Raw genomic sequence first — 24,193 nt, 5'->3', positions numbered from 1 at the left:
CACCCTCACATCTGCTATTGCACCATCGAAGACACCGGGCCTGTAGATACAGAAAACGCCAGGGACATGTAACTAGGTGTCCTACTTTCGTGTTATGGTAGCAAATTTGTTGCTGGAAATCGTGAAGTTGTGCTCAGTTATTTGTTTTTCTGTTTTCTGTATTTATCCCAAGACTAATGCGATGAACAGTACATTTAATTATACATATTTTATTGTTTTGCGATTTACAAACGATATGTAGAAGTTACTTCCCATATACGGTTTATATGATTTTAAATTCCTAATTTCCAGTTTTATAAATATACGAACAACATATATGATACATGCATAGCAGATTAAGTAAATTAATATCAAAACCACTAATATTTCATTTCCAAACCCGACATTTTAATACATTTTCAATATCAAATATGTTTCTTTTCCCAAAATTGGAAAATCTTATTGTGGTCATAAGTTTATAATTTGTTTTGGTTAATCTGTTATACATGGCCAATATGGGATATAATTAGCAATAGTTTTTGTTGTTGTTTTTTACTGAACAACAGGTTTTTTTAAAAAAAAAAATCTTTTATTTTGTTTGCCTTTTCTGGGAGATGAACGGGTTTTCTATCAAGGAGTTGTGCTGCCTATTTTGTTGTCCACCATTTCCGGGCAGAATTGCAGCTAAGCTGGCATTCTTGCCCCCTTTACCCACCTACACTATTGTACCAGAGCAAGATGCCTCTACAAGGGGTGTTACTGGGCGAGGAGGCACAGGAGTCGTCGGACGATGGAAGCTTCATCTGACAGATCGTGCTGACTTCCAATACACTCAGCACGAACTGGACACCATAGAAGTTTTTATGACAAAGAGTAGCCGTGGAAACAGAATTGCCTGCATGTATATCCGTTGTGTTCCTGGTGCAAGGTATTTGTATTCACTTTTATTCATAAAATGCTAACCTATTCATAGGACTCTTAAGTAGGGCAATAAAGTAAACATACATTAATTATAAATGTGAGAACATATTTTGATCTGTGTTGAGAGTACCCTTTTTTTGCTGGGGCTTACAATTTTAAACAGGCTTATATATTTGAAAAGCAACAAAATCATCGAGCCTTGTACTAACGCTTGCAATTTATATTATGTAAACACAACATTTCTTTCACATTTCTGTATATGCAGAGACACACCTTTTGTAGACTCCAGGAAACAGTTTTAAAAGTCTAAACTTAAACAAGATACTGCATATATACACAGTGGGTATGTGTGTGTGTATATATATATATATATATATATATATATATATATATATATATATATATATATACACGCACACACTACTACACTACTAATGGCTTTTGCAATGTAAACCTATCAAATTTCATTCGCTTGCACTTTCCATTCTACTATTTCTAAATCAATCTCCACTTCGTCCACTGTGTGTGCATATATACTGTACTGTATATGTGTGTGTGGATATCTATAATATACACACACACATAGAATGTGTGCATGAAGGTTACTCCATATCATGACAGAACTTGAGATATGTGAACCCTATTTACATTTAAAGTGCAGATGGGTGAAACTATTGTCATCTAGGCTAACAGAGGCTGGCTGCAGTGTCTTTCATTGAGTTTACTGGCAGGAAGTCTGCATTGTGTGGAAATATATTTTCCCTTATGTTTAAAAGTTGATATCTCCAGTTCTTCTAAATCTTATTTTTGGGAATTGTAGTTGAAGCTCCTTTTTATACATCAACTAGTATTTTAGTTTTAGTGATCCTCTAAATTAAATTAACCATAACAAGTCACTAACACATGTGAGGGTCAATATTTTATTGAATGTAGACACATGTAGTAAACAATGTGACATAGCTATCCACAAATATGAGTGAGCTTGAAATAACTGAAAGAGAAGTATGATGCTGACCAAAAGTCTGAGTCACTATAGTTGATTATATCCACTTTTTCCTCCTTAATTATATTACCTTTTGACTTGCCGTTTCAGTTTTCTCCTTTTTACTTCTGTTTCTGCAGATTCACGCTCCTTTTTTCTCATGGCAATGCAGTCGATTTGGGACAGATGAGTAGTTTCTACTTAGGCCTAGGGACACGTATCAACTGTAACATCTTCTCATATGATTACTCTGGGTACGGGGCTAGCTCAGGACGGCCCTCTGAAAAAAACTTATATGCAGATATTGATGCTGCCTGGCAAGCTCTACGTATACGGTGAGTAAAAAGTAGATATAATTGCTTTTATCTTAAATAAGAGCTTATTTAATAACATAATGCAAAGAACAATGTTGTCCCGTCACTCATAGCTACCATAAAAGATATAAACTTTTCACAGTGTATCATAGTCAAATACAAATGAAGGCTGATATGTCATTGCTATGGGTTACAACCAGGAGCAATTATGCCATAAGATGAGCACTTCACTTCAGATAGCACAATGGTAAAGTAGGCAAGGGGGTGAATTTATCCTGATTTGAAAAAAATCCCTGAGTGCAGGAGGATGTGCGTGGTGGTTTCTGCATGACACAATCATTATTTGCTTTCTCCTGCAATCAAAACAGCAGTACTAGAGGCACTATAGAGAAAAGAAAATTATGCAGGGTTCCACAATGATATGTCTAAATTGCACAAATGTGACCTGGGTTAACAGGATGTCAAGAAATATGATAGCAGACATATCTGTGTAATCATATCTATAACTTGCACTTCTAACCTTTTAACCATGTTGATAACACTGCATAGCTCTCTGTTTTTTTAAGTTCCGGTTTCATACATTTAATGTTTACAAACTTGAAATATTCTCTGAATTTCATCCTCTATTGGGGCATGTATACAGTAAATATACAAGACACCACTTTGTGAATTCAACAAACTCTGGCCGCAAGTGTTATCATTTGAATCCAAAAATAATTGCAGCTTAACAGGAGTCTTGGGTCTTGGATGCCTGCCAAGGCCCTCTGTAGTGCAGGTGAGAGTTCTGACAGCAATATTTTCAAAATTATTTGATGCTTATATCGACTACAATCTACAGCTCACAAATATATAGTTTAGAAATAGCTGTAATATATGTTAATTTTGTACTAAGTAGCAGACAAGTTAATAGTAATTCATAAATAAAGTGATCTCTAGCTGGGGGAACTAAATGAAACAAGTGTGGAGTACTTTATTAAGCCCTTCCTGGAAACTGATGTTTAGACATTGTCATTTGTAGTGCCCCTCTGTTCAACAGCACCACTATTGGTGACACCAAGGGCTAGATTTACTAAAAGCAACCAGTCAGATTCTAGTTATCATTTATTTAGTACATTTTACAAAATGACAGCTAGAATGTGATTGGTTGCTATAGGCAACATCTCTACTTTTTCAAACCCACAGTTTAGTAAATGTACCCCCAAGCATTAATGATATCTTGAGGGACCCATGGGGACACCAAGAACCATTTTGAGCATTTCTGGTCCCTGACCTCTGCTAAAAACATTCAAATCTGAAGACTGTTTGCTTACTGGAGAACTTCTACGCTGCGAAGTCCATGCTAACATGCATTTAATAGTAGCTACAATAGTTGCTACCATTAGTAGACTTTCTTGGAATTTGATTGATTAGGAATGAAAATAGAGGTGGCTCCGTAAAGTTAAAGTAATTACAAGAAGAATTATATAAAAGTGTCATTTTTGTTTTTCATATAATGCCCATAATATATCTATATCTCAAATGAAATCCCTTTGTTTGCTGTAAAATACTATATACTATTTGGTTAAGTTAAGAATGAAAAAAGGAGCAAAACACATTCGAACAATGTTGAAAATGCTCCTGGCCATTACGGTGGTTGCTGGCATTAATGAGGTTACTTCAGTGACACTACATGTCAAATATGATTGTGTTTAACATGTGGTGTGTAACTGGTGATTACACCTGCAGTGGGGGACAATGGAAGAATGTGAGTGAATAGAGCAGGCAGCATCCAAAAGACACTGCCATGCTACTATTGCTCCTGATTACAGGGGGAAGTGGGTATGGGGTCATTGACACCAATAAGTTCCATCCTCATACCCATTTACTTGCTTTTATCAGCAATAAATACATGATTTTAGTAGTAGAAGGCCAAAGTATGCAAATTACGTATGAATTTGAACATAGGCAATAAAACTATGTAATAATTCTTGTGCTCCATAGTTGAATACTTTGCAATTCCACCAAATTGGCATTGCTGCTGAGGAACAATTTGAAATGTATAGCTTTGATTATAAATATGTTCTTCTATTAGAGGCCCCTCCTACCCTGTTTATAAAATATATTTTGGACTCCATTGTTGTGCCCTGCAAAATGTTGGAGTTCTTTTCATAATATTGCCACTGACATTTTTATAGATGAACCCCACTAATTTTCCTCAACCGATTATACAGTAATCGGTTGAGTGGTCGTTTGATTTGTTCTACTCTTTTGCTGCAGGTTAGCATTTCTCTGTCTTTTTGAAACAATTCATACCTTTAGAAATACCTCTCTTTCTATGTTCTTGTTTTTGCTTGTAATTTTCCTCCAGGCAAAAAAAAAACTAAAACGTTGTTATAAAGTTAGCTCACAAATGTGAATTTGACTGTCGTATGAGGCACCTATTTTCTTGTTCATAAAAATTTAATTGATTCTGATAAGTTATTTGGATACTTTATTGTACACTGGTTATTGAAAGTCCATGATTGCTTTACATACATTTAATCCATTAAATATATTGCCTGTATTAAGATTTAATAGCATTTATGTGAATTATTTTCAGTGTCATTTCTTTTAAAATGAAGATTCTTACATTGTAAGGAGACGTCAGTTTTCATAACTGCACAGATGTCAGGTGACCAAGTCCTAACTCGCACAGTCTTAAAAACTGTGTTTTAGTGGGAGAGCAGGGATAGTATACATTTACCATTTTCATCAAATGTCATAGTAATTATATTACTTTAAATGTGATGACTGACAACCAATTTTTTCAAGTAAAATGACCCTTAATCATTGTTGTGACATCTCATCATAATCCAATTTTATTTGTCTATTTTGTTATAGAACATTTGATAGATATCATACAAAATTACATGTGTGGCGATAGTGATGCTCTTTTATATTTGCCTCTGTCATACACTCACTATAGTAGCAGTCAAGTTAAAAAAGAAGTGTAGTATTGCACATGCGTTTTATTATTACAGGAAAATGTACAATATAGTACATTTCTACAGCAGGATTAGGGTAAACTTGAAGTTCCACTATTGACGGAGAACCATAAGTCCCAGCCAAAGGATCTTGTGGTTGATTTTATTTATTACTAATTGACATTTCATGGAAACTTTGCAATATGTACTCTATGCACCATGCATCAGGTGTAGGCAAACTTTAGTTCTTCATCTGTTGTAAAAGCACAATATATTGAAAGGGCATGCTGGGACTTGTAGTTCCTTAACAGACACGCAGCTGTAAGTGGAGCAGCTCTAGTGGCGAAGTGGCTTACAAACCGCCTGTAGTAACCTACTAAGCCTAAAAAGGTTCTTAACTGCGACTTTTTTTTCTGGTCTTGCCCAATTTTTGACTGCCTCCACTTTGTCTAGCTGGGGTTTTACATGCCCTCGACCAACAACGTACCCCAAATATTTGGCTTCTCTCATGACTATGGCACATTTCTCTGGGTTAGCTGTTAACCCTGCTGACCTTAATGAAGCTAAGACTGCCTTAACTTTGGCTAAATGTGATCCCCAGTCTGGGGTATAAATCACTATATCGTCCATGTAAGCGGCTGCATACGCTGTGTGAGGTCGTAGCAATTTATTCATGGCCCTTTGGAAGGTGGCAGGTGCGCCATGCAACCCAAAGGGTAGGACTTTATATAGATAGAGACCAGCAGGGGTGGAAAATGCAGTCTTTGGCTTGGCCGTGGAAGTCAGGGAACTTGCCAATAACCCTTTGTTAGATCAAGCGTTGTCAAATAGTTGCTACCAGCAAGATTTTCCACCAGTTCATCCACACGTGGCATCGGATAGGCATCAAACTGCGACATACTGTTTAGGCACCTAAAGTCATTGCAGAACCTAATTGTCCCATTGGGTTTCGGAACAAGCACAATGAGACTATTTAACTCACTAGTGGACTCAATCATGTCTAACTGGAGCATCTTCTCGATCTCCTTTCTCACGTCCACCCGTCCGGCTTCTGGAATACGAAACAGCTTCTGCTTTACAACGACTCCTGGCGGAGTGACAATGTCGCCTTCGATTAAGATAGGGCGCCCAGGGAGGGAAGAGAAGACATCCCTGTTCCGGCGAATCATTTCTTCAGTCTGTTGTCTCTGCTTAACGGACAATGCTGACTCTATGGGCACTTCAGACTTTTCAATGGCAGTACTCACTACCTGAGGAGAGGTTTCCTCATCATGCCAGGGTTTAAGGAGGTTAACATGATATATTTGCTCCTCCCTTCTCCTACCTAACTGGCAGACTCTGTAATTGAGAGGACCGACAGCCTCTAGAACTTCATATGGACCCTGCCAATGGGCGAAAAGTTTTCTTTCCTAGGTAGGAACCAGGACTAGGACCTTGTCCCCAGGCTTAAAAGATCGAACAACAGCACTTTTGTCATAACTTTTCTTCTGTCATTCCTGAGCCTCTTTTACATGTTGCTGCACAATGGGCCCTATCTTTCCTAGCCTCTCATACATTTGGGACACAAATTGTACCAGATTTGGCTCCCTGGGACCTTGCTGCTCCAACCCTTCTCTTAACATATCCAAGATACCCCTGGGCTGTCTCCCAAACAATAACTCAAAGGGACTTAACCCTGTTGAAGCTTGAGGTACCTCACTCAGGGCAACATCAAATAGGGAATAAGAGTGTCCCAATCTTTTTTTCTCTTGAGCCACTGCTTTCCTGAGCATGTGCTTTAATGTGCGGTTAAAGCGTTCCACCAAGCCATCTGTTTGTGGATGGTACACGGAGGTATGAAGCGCCGTAACCCCTAGCAACTGGCACATGTCCTTCATCCGTTTAGACATAAATGAAGTACCCTGATCTGTGAGAATTTCTTTGGGTATTCCCAAGCATGTAAACATCAATTAAAGTTCTCTAGCTATGGTACTGGACTTTATGTTTCGTAGGGGAATTGCTTCTGGATACCTGGTTGCATAGTCAAGCACCACTAGTATATATTGGTGCCCACGTGCAGATTTTTCCAGTGGCCCCACAAGGTATATGGCTATCCGTTCAAAAGGAACTTGTACTATTGGTATTGGAATGAGAGGTGCCCGGTACATGGGTTTGGTACAGGTTGTCTGACAAATGGGACAGGACCGGCAATACTTTTTCACTGCCATGTGTACCCCGGGCCAGTAAAACCTAATCAGAACTCGTTCCCGTGTTTTATCCTCCCCTAGGTGTCCCCCACAGACGTGTGTGCGCTGCTTTTAACACTAGGGGTACATGTACCTGAGGAACCTCTAATTGTTCTACTTTTCCCCCCTGTACAATAGCAACTCTATACAGGAAATTATTTTTGACAATAACATATGGTATACCTTCTGCAGGCTGGGCGGCTTTCGCTACCCCATTTACCTCAGTCACACTTTTAAAGGCATGTTCCAAAGTGGCATCATTAAGTTGGTTCCGTGCAAAGTCCTGCAGAGGAAACAAAATTGGTATTGCGGACCAGTCCGTATCCTCACTGACAGGCGGGGTGGGCTCATCTGCGTCATCACCAACCAATGTTAGTTTGGACTGTCCATGTTTCCCCGCAGGTGGATGCTTTTGTGGAACTCCTGCTGTGACTCCCAGGATGGCATTCCGGTTTGGCGGTTCCCAAAGTTCGATGTCCAGATGTTGTGGATTCTTAGGAGGTTCCTTTAAGACCGGGCTTCCGACCGTTGCTTCAGTTGCCGGCATGTCCGGCCAGATCCGCTCACCGAGGACCTCATTAAACAGTGGGAAGTCTCGCCCCAAAATGAGTGGATATGGGAGTTTAGGTGCTATGGCAGCTACCACCATAACGGTTTTGTCTTTGAGTGTGACTGGTAGTATTGTTCTTTCATACTCCTCTGTCGTGCCATGTACGCAAAGAACCTTCACCTTGGGCAACCGAGAAGTTATGGTGGGACTCAGGGTAAAACAGCTTGGAAAAGCAGGCCCAATATGTGCCACGGAACAGTCCATGGGTTCCTGTAGTTTAGGACACTCTGCTTTAAAGTGGCCTGGCTCACCACATTCGAAACACTTCAGATTAGACAGCTTTGCACCTAGCCCTCTGTCCGTAGCAGTTTTGCCATTGGGCCCTGTAGCAAGGATTGTCAGACCTGGCTTTTGGCGTGGCAGCGGCTTTGGCACGTATGCAGGTTCTTTAGTCATTTGCTGTAGCGCACAAAACCTTTCTACCACTGTGGCAAGCTCTTCATAAGTTTGTGGGTCTGATTGCAGCACCGACCTTTGCAAATCACAGTTCAGCCCCCAGATGCAGTGATCTATCGCCAGAACTTCAATAATCCGAGAAGGCGAATTCTCCTCAGCCTGCAGACATTTTTTTAAAATTTTAGAAAGCTCAGCCACTTGCGCTCTGACCGTTTTTTTTTTTATCATAGCGCCATTGGTGATAGCGCTGGGCTCGGCCTGGCTCGGAAACCCCAATGCGAGCCAATATCTCCGACTTTAGACACAAATGATCAGAAGCTCTGTCCTCATCTAGATCCATATAAGCTCGCTGAGCTTCCCCAGTCAGATATAGCGCCAGTCTCTCAGCCCAATCTTTAGGAGGCCATTTTGCCCTTTTTGCAAGTCTCTCAAAGGACACCAGATATGCTTCTACATCATCAGCTGGTGACATTTTCTGCAGAACCGGACCAGGTGGTTCATTTCTGTCATGCCTCATCTGGCTTAACTCTTCCCTTCAGAGCCTTGTGTTTTCCACCTGTGACTCGGCAACTCGTAGCATCTGAGCTTGCTGCTGTTGCTGCGCAGCGGCCACATTCACGAGGGTTCTCGGTACTTCCTCCATGTTGACGTCTGCGCAGGTTGGGTTGCGGAAACTTGTTTCCCGGAGTATCTCACTCCTGACACCACTTGTGGCAAGAGCCCGCTACTGCTGAAGCACACGCGAACAACTTCTTCTTTTTATGCAGCTTTATTGTCAGGATGGTTAAAGTGTATTTGACACCGTATGACTTTCACAGCAATTATGAAGACCCTAAACGCTAGCTAGACATAGGCCAGCTCTCTCAAGACCAGCCAGCTTCCCCAGCGTTGGTCTCAGTGAACAAATGACACAAGCAAGCTTTTATACATTATACTCCTCCCCCAGCCTTAGCTTGATGGGCGGGTGACATACCCACCTTCCCTTTAAGAGGAAACGCCCATCACTGGCTCTGTTTGCACTAACAGACACACCCTGTCTATTTGCTTTCAAATCATGTAAGTTAACCAAACTTTAAACTATACATAAGTCTTTACCTGGTTTAACCTCAATCTAGGTGCATAACTGCGCCAATCTCTTACTCTGCTTGTATGCTTTCTCTGCATCTTTTCAGATAAATGCCTCCCTTTGTTACAGTATGTATGCGTATGTATGTATAGGTATACGTATGTATGCGTGTGTATGTATATGTATGTATGTATGTATGTATGCGTGTGTATGTATAGGTATACGTGTGTATGTATAGGTATACGTATGTATGCGTGTGTATGTATAGGTATATGTATGTATGCGTGTGTATGTATAGGTATACGTATGTATGCGTGTGTAGGTATAGGTATACCTATGTATGCGTGTGTATGTATAGGTATACGTATGTATGCGTATGTATGCTTGTTTATGTATAGGTATACGTATGTATGCGTGTGTATCTCTATTATTTATAGATAGATGTAGATATGTCTGTGAGTATTATCTTCATTACTTGCTATATCCTATGCGCACTATGCTATGTTTTCCATCATTGAAAAGTTCATTCACACACAGCTGTGAGAAAAGTTGCGCTTCAGCCTAGGAGAACTTTTTATACAGTACCCTAAACCAGAGGTAATATATATTATACTTCTCTGGACAGTAGCGTTTGAAAGTTGTGAACCATTTTATGCAATAATCTGGACCGTGTTATATACAGTGTCTGAGATATTTACATTACATATTGCTGCACCTGAAGTTTACATTGATCCTACTCCATAAGTAATGCCATTGATGTTTTATGTTTTTATTAATCTGTTTGAAAAAATATAAAAATGTAATAAAAGCTTAGCGCTTTCCTGCTTTTTTTGTTATTGTCTGGTGGTCACAGGTTGCAGAGCCTGTTTGTGAGAGCTGCAGCTGAGATTAGCACTGTTTATCATTGTTAAGGTGTTTAATACCCAGTATATTTTTTTTCTTTCGGTTATACTGTTCCTCTGTATTTTATTTTCTCTAATACACACACACACACACACACACACACACACACACACACACACACACACACACACACATTGTATTGTGCTTTGCCAGTGTCGGTGAAGGGTTGGGGAATGGAGAGCCCCAGATTACCTAACTATACAACACAGACAATACCTGTGGCTCTGGAGTTGTTACATAGATAAGGTAAAAAGTTCTACCCTTTCATAATTTCTAATTACATTGATCCAACAGAAAGCAAAGTATAGCTCTTAGTGTGACAGTTGCCAAATTCACCTCACAGGGGTTCCTTCTGAACCCCAAGAATTGCAATTGAAAAAAAATTCATGGACCCCATATTCCAGATTGACTGGTGACTTCTATATTTGTAATACCAAGTTTGCATCACGTTCACTTTTATGTGTGCCAGGATTTTATTTTTCCTTACCATCCGCTGCATGGCACTAAGTCCATTTCCATGTCTGTTTTTCCCAATGTTATTCTATGTAATATATAAGTAGCATAGTTATTACACAGCCATTTTAGCCATGTTGCTGCTCACAATGCTGAGACTACAGCAGACGGTGAGCTGAAGGTTTCCTAAGATGTACAGTATACAACCAAGCCAGTCTCTTGCACTCCTTCTAGTACCACAATAGCAGGAGAGCCATAATTTGCCTAATCATTAATATATAGTTTTTTCTGAAGCACAGTCAATGCTAGATTATGTAAGAATGTAATAGAAGATTTAATATTATAAATATAGTTTTTATGTATAATGGACTGAGTGAGGTCTTATGGCTCTCTTTTATGCAGTGCCCACATGTGTGGCAGATATTCCACTTGGGAGACCCATTCTTTCAATACCCAAACCCCCCACAGCATAGGGGGATTTGGACAGGTTCCAGTGTAGGACTAGTGACCTCTAGGAGTATTTTTTCCAGATCTTCACTTGAGGCACCTGCCCATCACATGAGATGCACTAACATGCTTAAGTTGTGTTTATCCTCTGTTCCTCTTTACCCAGATTCTATTCCCCCCCTGACTTTATACTGGCAAGTTTCCATCCTCCCAGTCTAAAAATTAAATCTCACTTGACAACCTATGAATCCTACTCCTCTTCACCTCTAAAATGTAGGTGGCTCTGTGTTTTAATTGTCATATATACTACCTCTCTTGAATACCTATAATCTGACGTTTATCCAGCACACTTCACAGACACTACTGTAATTAAACTGAACAATGACTTAGTCCAGGTGATTCCCGACCTCTGTGGTGTCAACAACCTGCCAACTGCAGTACCGCATTTTCTTCATGGTACATCAATGTTAAAATATTTTAATGATTAAAAACAGAACTGCAAATACATTTCTGAATTGGGAATTACAAGTAATTTGTGTAATCTAAAGAAATATAGGTATAGTAATTTTTTATGTTCCCTAAATACTTGTTTCCTGACACCTTGGTTGCAAACCCCTGACATGCATTGCTGAGTCCAAAGTTGAGTACCGCTTATTAATACTCCTTGCCCTATCGACAGATTTTGAAGCTGTTGAACATATTTTTTTTCAGACTCTTAACTCTCTAGGTTGCCATACTTCATCCCTTTCATAGTTTATACTTCCTACCTTTTAAATTTAGATAAAGAATCAAAACCAGCTAAAGGGTGCAAATTTGCACTAGGGCAAAACATGTTTTGATGCAAGGGGTGCAAATGCAATTTTGTTTGCATGCAGGGAAACACTGCTTGACTTTGCATGTAGCAGCCCAAAATTTGGCAACTTTATTTTAAAACTGATTTGGAATTGTGCTAGGACCTGACCGCATCCTACCTTATAGCTGGATTTAAACTGAGCTCTAAATGAGGTCCTTAGTGTCTTCCTCAGTGTTACATACTCTTCTCTCCCACTATCCCTTGATGTCCCTTAAGGCTCTGTTCTAGACCCTTTATTTTCCCAAGCATAAAATCTCCCTTTAGACACTTAGTATGCTTCCATAACCATCTCTACATTGATTGTACTGAAATTCACCTATTTCAGCTTGGGTGTCCCATCGTTACCTAAAACTATTCATTTCAAATACAGATTGATTTATTTTTATCCCTATTTAATCCTCCCAACGTCTCAGATTTCTCCATCTCTGTCTGCCCAATTTCGCCATTGAAGATACATTTGTAGACTGAATCTGTGTGAGGCATGTTTAAGACTTTTGAATGGTACTGCAGTGCAGTCAACATTTGTAATCCTAAAATGTTTGACAAAATGTCTTAACTCTTGTGAGGGTATGGGAACTTTTACTTATATCTTTTGTAAATGTTACAATATAATTTTGCCATTTTAACTTGTATTTTAGGTTAAGGTGTTTTATGACAGATACCAAAGTGTGCTGCTGTGACTCATTTTATCCTCTTATTTGTCCTAGGTATGGAATTTGCCCTGAAAATATCCTGCTTTATGGCCAGAGCATTGGTACAGTTCCAACAGTGGACTTGGCATCTCGGTATGAGTGCGCAGCTGTAATTCTACACTCACCACTGACGTCTGGAATGAGAGTGGCGTTTCCTGACACTAAGAAAACCTACTGTTTTGATGCTTTCCCAAAGTAAGTGGCAAAAGACTCTAGCTGTAAAGTCATATAAATCACGTATATACTGTAGGGCGGTTGGAAGCATTCTATACAGTAATACATAGTCCTTTTATATAATTAGATTGTTATTGGTAAAATAGCAATGTGATAAAATGTTAAAATTCTAGTTTAACAGATTCAATTTCTCTTATAACCCCTATCAAAAAGTATAACATTTCTTGACATCAGTTTTGAAAAGGATCCCTTCTTGTAATCTGGTTGCTGGACTTTACATCATCATTAGCATCACTAATACATATCCTAACATAAATAAATCTTAATTTGTTTCTGCAACACATTGCTACAAAGCATGTTTGCAAGTTGATTGCTCAAGCCTTATTCCTGTGTATGTATTACTATTTATATACTATAGGCCCTCATTTAGATTTAGGAGCAAATCCTACTAAAGGGTACAAATTTGCACCTGGACAATCCCATGTTGCTCTGTTACGGATGTAAGTGTATTTTATTTTATTCTTTGTATGCAGGAAAAATTCTGCCACCTCTTGCATGTAGCACACAAATACTTTATTTTTATACTGTGATTTATCTTCCCTTTTTTTTTTTTTTTTTTATATGCCCCCCCTGCAGCACAACATGGTTTTGCCGAGGTGCAATATTTACCTTTTGCTGGATTTACGCCTAACTCTAAATGAGGCCCTAAGTGTAAATAGATTTATTCTCAGGTCAAGTTCATCTTTTAATCTGCACATGAACTTTTTCTCTTGGAACACATGACATCAGTTTTGAAAAGGATCCCTTCTTGTAATCTGGTTGCTGGACTTTACATCATCATTAGCATCACTAATACATATATTTTAAATCTGGTCTTAAGTTAGGATGTTGTAAATAAGGGAAAAACATTTTATATTTATTGTATGCTACAGATTAAATTAAGTAGCTAAAATTAGCTTACATTTTGAGAAGCTGCAACATCCTGAGTACATTGGTGTTCTGGCACAACAGCAATTATGTGAAAAATATTTACAAAAAAATACCATTAGGCTCAAATCTGAACAGTACAATGCAAAACTGTTCTATTACTCCTAAAACCTATTATGCTTTTAGGTTTAGCTTCTAAATGTATTATGCTGGTTTGGGTAAAGTGTACTAATTATAGATACCATAGAATTTCTATATCAGTATCTTCAGATCAGTTCTGTGTCCTGCCTCCCACATAATCATGTTCTCACAAATCTAAAACTGTATGAAAATTTGTGAATTGGCAATTTAGAGTAGTACTGAAGAGTGTCATTACAGCAAGGGCAGGGTTGTTTTTAAAGGTCTACTGGAAAACCATCTTTGTTCAGCTGCTGGATCCATAGAAATCCACTGTCATTGCTGTGGCCATGTCGGTTACTCCTCTGGTGATTTAAGTGGCCTCATTGGTGGCCGGCTCTGTGACCAACGATCATCCTGATGTCAAACAAATATATTTGGACAGAGATAGTCCAAGCTGCTGGATATTCACTAGAGAGCACATGCAGCACAAAAGCAAAAGCCTTCTACAAAACCAGAAGAGGAAGACGGTTCAATTAAAATAAATGATGAAGGGCAGTCATGGTTGCCAGCAGCAGCCTGTGTTAATGACTAGTTCATATTTAATGTCTCCACTTCAACAGTCTCTAGTCATTCCAAGTATTCCAGTGGCTTCTTTAATATTGGTGGCTGATATTGTTTCTGTCTTGCATAGCCTCACAAACTTCCCTACTAGCAGCAAGAATTGTTATTCCACTACCTTATGTATCTATCAATAATTTCTCCCACCTCTTAGGTTGTAAGCTCATTGGGCAGGGCCATCATTACCTTCTGTTTCATGTCATTGTATGTTCTTTACTTATATCATGACCCCCACAATGTACAGCATGATACTTTGGCACTTTTTAAAGGATTATAATAATGTTTTGTGATTTAAGGAAATCTAGATAATTAAAATTGTGTTTTAACATTTTTATACTCGGACTACCTAGTTTTTATTTTGGGTAAAAATATACACTTTTGGAAAAATCTATAAGGGAATAAAAGTGAATCTGATTATCTCACACAAAGCCTTACTACCAAAGACAAAACCCAGATTGCACCAATTGCATAGATACCTATATGTGCTTAATTTTATGTAAAATACACCCAGCACAATAATAAAAAATTGCAGTTATGCAGAAAGTTATTGTTTATCGCATGGAGTGAGTTCAGTGAACTATCTTTGGTGCAGGTGAATTTGACAATGATTAAAACCACGCACATGACATTGATGTTCTTTACACTTCCTTTGCACAGTGCTTTTAGCACGTGCAAGTTACAAGATTGGCATTCCAACATGGAGAAATTGTTCCAGAGTGGCTATATCTTTGTTTAATTTGACCACAAACATAGTTGACAAAACCATTGACTGCATATATTGGCATGTTGCGGTCATTAGCCAACCAGATTTCCATGTATATAGATACAAAAAGAATCTGGAGCTTTCCACTTCATGAATTATATAGAGTAATTAATTTTAACAAAAAATCTTTATATTAGAGAGTGTAAGAAATCCCTTTCTGCCATTCCAGGAGCAAATATGGAAATTACAACAAGTATTATTCAACCATGGTAGGGGAACTACTATAAGGAACTGGTTCAATTGTTTTGATTATATATATTTATTCAAACATTAAAAGGGAATTAAAAAAAAATCGTACTATAAAAACATGTATATTGATATCACAGAGCTAATACTTAACAACAGTAAACAGTTGCAAGTCCACTAGTAGTAGCAGATAAATGATCAAAGCACAATAAGGATTCTCTAATATTCAATTGTAGAATATGCCCACGGCGTTAAAACTATTACCGTTATTACGGTAATAGTAAGCCGGATTTCAGCTCGCAGCTCCCTGAGCCGCGAGCTGAAATTCAGCGAGAAAACTACCGTAATGACGGTATTTACGTGCACTATTACCTAGTGTGCGCGCCGCGAGAATTTTGGCTATAACTCCAACAATTGAATATGCCCCAAAGAGGCAGATTCAATTAGCCATGATGTTCTGAAGTAACCTCGCAACAGGTGTCTCTGTATGATGTTTATGGTTATAAGTGCAAACAAAAATGAGTGATGATTTCTGTACTGTAATTGCTGGTGTTTTACGCAACAACACTTCGTGGCTAATTAAATTTGCCACTAAGATGTAATCATCCGCTAAATAATTAGGGATAAATCACCCCCACAAGCAGCGAGTAGTAGTAGGAGTCCCATATAAGACTAACCAGAGCTTTTTATCAGAGCTTTTCATGCACAGTACTTAATATATAGTCACAGTTACTGTTTGTACTGCTTGTTCCTGGGAAACATAAGTCCCGATGAACAATCCATTTTGGTGCTTATGTGGTGATCACCGCTCACAAGTGTTTTAAATAAGACTGACAACAGTGTAAATGGTCTGCTCCATTTACAACTCATCCCAGCCAACAAATTGAAACTGCTTTCAGTGTAACTAAAAGAAGAAAGTAAATGAAAATGTTGCAACCACAGCTGTTGGCTTCTTCTTTCTGTGCCAAGATTACATGGATTTTCATGCAGTGCTAATGGACATCTGATCTGGATTGCTGGTTGTTTTTGGTTACACAAATGTAACAATTTTGAACCATTTTTATTTAGAATGAGAAAACTGACCTTTCTGATTGCTATTTGTTTGGGCAACTTAAAGGATAGTGTGGCCGGGTCCATCTTTAAATGGACTCTGACGTCGGGAGGGTTAATACCCGACGGAGGGGTTAAATCTCTGGCGCTAGGCGCCACGGGAGCACAGTAAATGTTTTATGTATTAAAAAAGGTTTCTACATGTGCGCTATGGCACCGGGTGGGTATACCTGGCGCCACAGCATTGAAAAGGCGATAGACGCCGGGGAGTGTATAAATATATAGTTAGGTGTTTAAATAAATGTAAATGTTTAAAATGTATAGGCACTGCAGCGCCGTAACCAAGTGAAAGTGTTCACTCCGGGGCTAGGTAACGGGAGTGTAACTGTGTATTTTAAATGTATATGGTTAAAATGAAAGTAATGTGTAAATGAATGTATAATAAAGTAAAAATGCACTTACCTGTCCCTGGTGGTCCAGTGGGGGCTGCAGGAGCAGTCCTAGATCCTTTACCCCCCGGCACCCGGCCTCAGTGGCTGCCGGATGGGACTTCCACACTAGCCTCCTGGATGCAAGTAGATCCAGGAGGTGTAGCGCCTTCTGGGAGACCCAGGAGGCTAAGCCGCATAGTGGAGCTCAAAGAACTTCAGCTTGTGGCAGGGCAAGATGCTACCCCGGGACCTGGTCTCTCTCTCTCTGGTACTATTTTCGGTCAGGGAAGGATATTTAAAAGATAAATCTACAACCTCAGACAGTCTGGTGCCAGGGGAGGAGAGTGGGCTGAGCCTCCCTCGCCCTGGCAGCTTCTGGACGGGGGAGAAGCACACTTCCCCCTGCCACTAGCTTCAATGTTAAAAGGTGTTAACTCCTCTGAACTGATTCATGCACAGGTAGTATAATCAGTCCAGATTGGTTAAAGGGGCAGGAGGCTAGATTACCTCCTGTCAAGCTAGTCTCCAAAACTGTATAAAAATAGGCTAGTTTTACACTGAAATGTATTATACCATCTGTACTTCTGGAGATCCCTAGTATCTTAAACTAGTGGGTTCAACTGTCCTTGTCATGACTTCCTGCACTAATAAACATCGCTGCTTAAGGAACCCGCTTTGATGCTTACTTTTCTGCTATAATTCCTGTGACCTGCAGATTAGACCAAATATAATCTGTTATCCGGCTGTTCTGTAGTCGGGACCCAGCATTCCAGTACCAATGCTTTGCCCGCTACCTGCAGCTCTGACCACTGTGATAGGCCAGGGGGAAACATCCACAGCAACCCTGATCTAAAGGCAACTGGTCAGGGACCCCAGACCAGGTGTACCAGAATAGGGGTACACTAGCAATGAGAGTTACTCAGAAGGACACGGTTCTAGGTAGCGCTAAGGAGCCCATTGGTGGCAGTAGCATAAGCACCTCCTACTGCGGAAAGAGGATGCATTTGTGATAAAGGAAAGAGACTTTGGCAGGGCAAGCATAACCGGTCCCCAGCAACTCAACAGACAGGATGGCATAGGTGTTCCATCCTGTCACAGATAGTTCCACTCAAAAATGATATTGCCTAATGTAAATCATGATCGTACTGTGGGTACTACAATTTGCTAAAAATTTGATATAATACTTGAAATGGTTATTCAGCCTGTAATATCCTGATAAAAGCCTAGAAAGACTGTTGCCAATCGACACAGGTTGTGAATAAATTAAATTACCTTCCTTCGCAACATCAGTAACTATGAAACAAACTGGACTGCAGTGATTGATTTAGTGGTTTCAGATCTATCAGAGTTTTCGACAGGTGGTTTCATGTAGAAATCCTATTCAAACATTGTAAGTTATAATATTCAGATTAATGACTTTCATTTGTTATTTTTATAATAGTTACACATTAAGATAGAGAACCATGTAGCTCCTATTTGTCATAACAAATACCAAGGCTGGTGGTTATCATTTAAATCATGCCTGCTAAGTCAGTGTTCTCTCCAGCACCCCTTTCCCGTGTGCTCCATTTGGCTGTTTTTTACTCATCACCCGGCTCTTGGAGCTCGACACTGTCCTATTATAATAGAATAAACCATTGTTTCTCCTATTATAACAGTCACTATGTGAGCACTACAGCCAGCAGAGTGTGTTAGACCACTGATCACCAGTCTAACCAGTCCTGACAGGTGTGGGCAATAAGCTCCAACGTTTTTCATTATTATTGCAAAGTATTAAAACTGTCCCCACCTGGCTGCTTCTTAATGCCACCTGGCTCCTCCTTACTACCACTTAGCAAGCAAAATTTTCTGTGGAGTGAGCTATATATGTATTGAGCAGAAACACGCTGTTTGAGCTGCCTGTCATTCTTACTAGGTCTCTGAGAAATGTAAGCAACTTTCACACACCAGCAGTCTTAGTACTTTGAGTATCTTTTGGTGTATTTTTATGCGTATCTGTCCATAGGGAAATGTTAATATTTTGACTTGATTGGACGTGATAAATACAATATTCGTACAATATTGTATCTGTCATGCATCCCACCAGAGGCGCATGGCTCAAAATATAGGTATAAAAAATTTTCACCACAAGGTTATGTCCAAACTGACATGATTTTTTTGTGTTTTGGGCATACTGGAATTATTTTTCTCTCTCCTTCATGCTCTCTGCACACTCAATTAAAACAAGGCCAACTAAAATTCAAGTTAAGGGTGCAAATTTGCACATGGTCAAACCATGTGCAATAATAATATTTGCAAAGGTGCAAATATTATTGTGTTTGCATGCACTGTCTGTTTTTGCATTTGGAATACACATACTGGGCAGCGTTATTTTTACACTGCAATTTAGAGATGAGCAAGGACTCCTCACCTTCCAAATCTGCATCTTTGTGCTGTAGCTAGATTCACTCCTAACTCTAAATGAGACCCAAACTGATTGACTTACCAGTATGATATTTGGTCATTCTGATCTGTCACACATAAACTGTCATTGAGGGCTACATTTTAACTGAAATCCCAAAGGCAACCTACCAGTAAAAGGGAGGATCCTCAATAAAAGTATATATAATTTTAATTGCGTTTCCATTTCATTCTTCTATGTCATGTAAGTTTAAATTATATCAATATTTGTCAACAGAACAGTGCTTCCAGTGACCAAAATAAATAACATGAGAATTCTTATTTGACTTTGCAACAAAATATTTTTTCTAATGCATACTCTTGTTTGGTTTCAAAAAAGTTCTAAAATATTGTGTTCAAAACAAGTAATTTTCCGTTAGAATGTGCTTTTAATATTATCAAAAATTGCCTAGTTAAACTGCTGTGTGTCCTGGATGACCCTTTTGGAATTCGCTTCAGTCCTCTCAGGATCTGTAAGATCCGTAAGACACCTAAAGATGTTTTAAAAAATAACATTTATGTCTACATTTGGTGGGTTGGATTTAGACTATGCTTTTATGGGGAGATGGTCTATCAATTACATAAAAGACAAAAATACATCTGTTTAGAACTAATATTTCAAAGTAAATATAGTACCAATGAATCTATCTACCATTGTAATTTTCCACCACCTATGTAATTTTCTCCTTTATTTCCTCTGTTTCTTTCTTTCTGTCTCCCTCCATGTCTCATTTATTTTCCATCCTGAATCTTTCTTCTCACCCTTGCTCCAGTGCACAGAATCAAGTCTCCACCCACCCTGGCTGGTCACATGACCAGCCAGAGTGGGTGGTCATTCAAAATCCTTTTAATTGCCAGGAACATAGATTCTACTTTCCCAGCAGTTCAAATTACATGGCTGGTAAAACAGACAGCCTGGGAGGTATTTCCCAAATCCCCCTTCAACCTGTGAATGCCTACAGCCCTAACAGAGGCACTAGCTGTTTACTTAATAGCAAAATGCTCTGTTGCCAAGTACAGGGAGTAATCATTCCCCTCTAGATTCACCACTGACATATACTATGGAATTATGAGAGAAGGAGTAGGTCAGAGCTGGAGATGACTTTAGAACATTTACACAATTACTGGAAGCATCAGCACAAATCCATATTCTTATGATATTGGACAAGTCCCTTTGTTTCCCTACATGGCTTAATTTGCGCTGGAACACACATAGCCCCATAGTCTTTAATATTTAACGATAATTTGTAACCTCCTTCTTGCATATGGCATACGTTTTTGAGGGGGGTTTTTTCTAATTTTTTTATTTTTATCAGAGTTCGACTTGTTTTTATTATCTTTAAATTTAACACCGACCACAGGCACAGAACACTGTATCTCAGAAGTTTAGAATACAGCACTGCATAACAGCGTGTATTAATATAATCAATAAAAAGCGTTCTTTTTTCACTATGATATATATTTGTTTTATAAGGATGTTAAATGTCTAGCTTTTTTTCATGCATTTCTTCTGTTTTTTTGCAGTATTGAAAAGGTGTCAAAGATAACATCTCCAGTGTTGATAATACATGGGACAGAAGATGAAGTGATTGATTTTTCCCATGGCCTTGCACTTTATGAGCGCTGTCCCAAAACGGTAGAGCCTTTGTGGGTAGAGGGTGCTGGGCATAACGACATTGAGTTGTACAGCCAATATCTGGAACGTCTGAGACGCTTCATCTCGCAAGAGTTGATTTCTCAAAACAGTAACTGACACTGTGAGCAAAATAATGCCCAATGCTTATGCTCCACTGACTGAAAAAGAAAGGATTTTCCTGTTTTTATATTTCCAAGTGATGCAAGGCCAATGGTGATTCTTTTTTGTTTGTGTGTTTAAAAAAAAATCTAGAAACAAGTTTATTTTTCTGTATGTCATAATTGACTATGTTAAGCAAACTTATGGAGTGCTTACAGCAGAGTGCAAAATGTAACTGGATATCAGTGTACCCCATGAAAATGTATTACACTACTCTCATTCTGAAGTTATAAATTGGTGATCTTACCAAACGCATTCTTGTCTTCTGGCTAAAGAAAAGTTCAGAGAAACAGTAAGGGTTCAAAATTAGACCATTTCTTATAAAGTGCATATGTGAGGCAGGATGATGTGGGTTGATATCTGTTTCTGGTACTCACAGGTACTAAGAAATTGGGCAATATGCAATAAGGGGCTCCTGTGCTCTATGATTTTAAATTCATAGCCAATTAAGGGGACATTGGGTTCGGAACCAATTGCATGCTGCATATAACTTCTGGTCAACCCAATTATGGCTTGTTTTTATCATAAAAAAACACACCTGTTCTTTGCTAAAGTTGCACTACCACCTAAGTAAATTTGTTTAACTAAGGTTCCCCACCTCCTAGCCAGAATTCCGGTGTGTTGCTACATGCAGCCGTTTTTCCTGGGGCACTGCTTGTCGTGTGATACAGAACTGGCAACTCCATAATCTTTAAATGGTAATGGGGATTTGAGGACTGATCCACGTCCCCTGTCCCCACATCTCTGGGTTTCAGCTACTGCTGTAAGAGGAACAGAGGAGCACCTAAAGAGAGAAAAAAGGCCTGGGGGCATCAGAAAGGAAGAGGGACAATTTAAAAAAACAAACAAACCACTTTCACTAGGTGGTAGTGCAGATTTAAGGACATCTCTTGTTAATGAGTATACAGATATGGCTGCAGGTCATGTTTTAAAAGACATATCCCCATATTAATGTTATTTCTAGCCTGGGTTTTAGTGTCACTCTTCAGTTTTTAGATTTCCAAATATCTGTGCTTTCAATCTGATGGTGACTATGAGAAGGTTTTTTAACATGAGAATGATTAGGGTTGCTGAGCAAGGATTGTATGTGATCAATGAAGAATAAAAATTGAAGAGCAATAATTGCAGGCGTGTCTATATTTCTGTTGGAGCGAAGCACACAAATGCACAAAGAAGATATCTGTAGAGAGTCAAATTTCTTCTGTCACCAAATATAATAAATTTAATAACATGACTTTTCACAGTATCCTTTATTTATATAAAGGCGAGGATATCTCTGTCTTCAAAATTTAATTTATATGCATAGAGTTGTGCATATTCCTGATTTCTTTGTTTTTTATTATATTACAAATAAAAAGGTAAATATGACAACTTTGTATGTATACTTATGGTCAAAGTCATTGAATAACTAAGAAGGAAAAAAATGACTAAGTTGCACAATAATTAGAAAATAATATAAAAATTATATATTGGTATGAGGCTTTAGGTTACCCATAACACGGAACACCATGCCTAAAAAATTACATTTAGCAATTCCCCCCATCTTTCCCCACTCTGCATTCTCTGCCTCATTCTTTAGCTGTGGTCCTCGCAGGGACTGCTAGAGTCGGCACTTGATCATATTTATGTGTATGAGATTATCACCCAACAGCAGCATTTATGTACTTTTTTTTTCATTCTAGTTTTCACAACTTTCTGGATAACATATTTTTCTGATTAAAAGATCCCATACCTGTAATTATGCAGTTGACATATGTAATAGTTTGGTTAGGAAACTAGTCTCTCAGAATGCATAATTTGCATACTTAATAATCCGATAAAATAAATTTCAGTTAATGTAACAAGCAAGTGACAATGTCTGCATACAAGCAAAATTGTAGATAATTCATAAAAACACATAAAGAAGTTTGCCGACATTCACATAGCCATGCAGAATAAGGAAGGTAATTCGCATGTCTCTCTATACCGTATTTCATTTTCAGTAATGATTCCTGAGAAGAAGATGCGTTTTCTCAATTGATGTTCAATGGGAAAATGCAGTTTTATTTATTTGTAATTTTTTTTTTTTTTTTAAATCCCTATCTTATGCACCACAAAATAGTATAGTGTCTTCTTCTAAGCCATTTTTGGCTCAGACACGTTCCCTGCAATGTTCTCCAATAAGCTTACTGAAAGGATATGTTGATCTATTCAATATACAGTATATGAAATGATTGTTTAACACTGCTAGTATGTGAAGGGCGTCTGTAAAATTCATATTCAGTATTTATACTTTCAAGAATGTGTTTTTTAGCCATTATCTCAACAAACCATATGAAAAAAACCACTACAACTCCAGGATAAGTGTTCTGACACTTTGTTTCTATGAATTGACACAATTTCAAATATGCAAGGTACACCAGCTGCTGCTGAAGACTACATTAAGTTGTTTGTACTCCTGCAAATGAAAAAAATACCCACTTTTTGCAATGAAGTAAGGACTTTCTTGGCACACATGACTGGTTAAGGGAACCCTAGATAAAGCTCAATTAGTGCAAAACTAATTGTCTCATAACTTGTGTTAATTATCTTGCTTGTGTGATGTTCTTATCTATGTTAAGAATACTTGATAAATATATTAAGAGCTCTGCCATCTTTATTTTTTTCTATATACTACCAAAGTGGAGGAATTCTGGTACAGTTGTGTGTATTAAGGATTTCCTTTAAGTAATTGCTAAAAATTTGTGTATTTTAATATTTGTGAATAATTATCGTAACCTGATAAATATAAGCTCTAACTCCGTTTTAAATATCTGCCTGAGACAACTTGTTTGATACCCTTAGTAAATGGAAAATAAAATTGGACTTATAAAAAACTACTACTAGTGATACCAGTAAAAACTTCTTGTGCACAGCCTAATTTTATAT

The 24,193-nt window shown here is 38.5% G+C and overlaps 1 protein-coding gene across 1 annotated transcript; it reads left to right on the top strand.

Moving 5' to 3' along the window:
* Positions 1–22,408, top strand: ABHD17A (abhydrolase domain containing 17A, depalmitoylase). Its single transcript, XM_075204773.1, has 4 exons — positions 1–907; positions 2,023–2,217; positions 12,799–12,978; positions 21,016–22,408. Exons 1-4 carry the CDS (start codon positions 594–596, stop codon positions 21,242–21,244), a joined length of 918 nt encoding a protein of 305 aa, XP_075060874.1. The 5' UTR covers positions 1–593; the 3' UTR covers positions 21,245–22,408.
* Positions 22,409–24,193: the final 1,785 nt, after the last annotated feature.

The sequence above is a fragment of the Mixophyes fleayi genome, chromosome 1, assembly GCF_038048845.1.
Source record: "Mixophyes fleayi isolate aMixFle1 chromosome 1, aMixFle1.hap1, whole genome shotgun sequence".
Taxonomy (NCBI): domain Eukaryota; kingdom Metazoa; phylum Chordata; class Amphibia; order Anura; family Limnodynastidae; genus Mixophyes; species Mixophyes fleayi.
Note: the sequence above shows the minus strand (reverse complement) of the source record. Positions and strands in the feature narration are given on the sequence as shown.

What these genes read in the sequence shown, in the direction of transcription:
- ABHD17A (XM_075204773.1), top strand. Translation starts at nt 594, where the DNA reads ATGAACGGGTTTTCTATCAAGGAGTTGTGCTGCCTATTTTGTTGTCCA. An exon ending in TGGCAAGCTCTACGTATACG is followed by an intron (nt 2,218 to 12,798) that starts GTGAGTAAAAAG and finishes TATTTGTCCTAG; the next exon opens with GTATGGAATTTGCCCTGAAA. An exon ending in TGTTTTGATGCTTTCCCAAA is followed by an intron (nt 12,979 to 21,015) that starts GTAAGTGGCAAA and finishes GTTTTTTTGCAG; the next exon opens with TATTGAAAAGGTGTCAAAGA.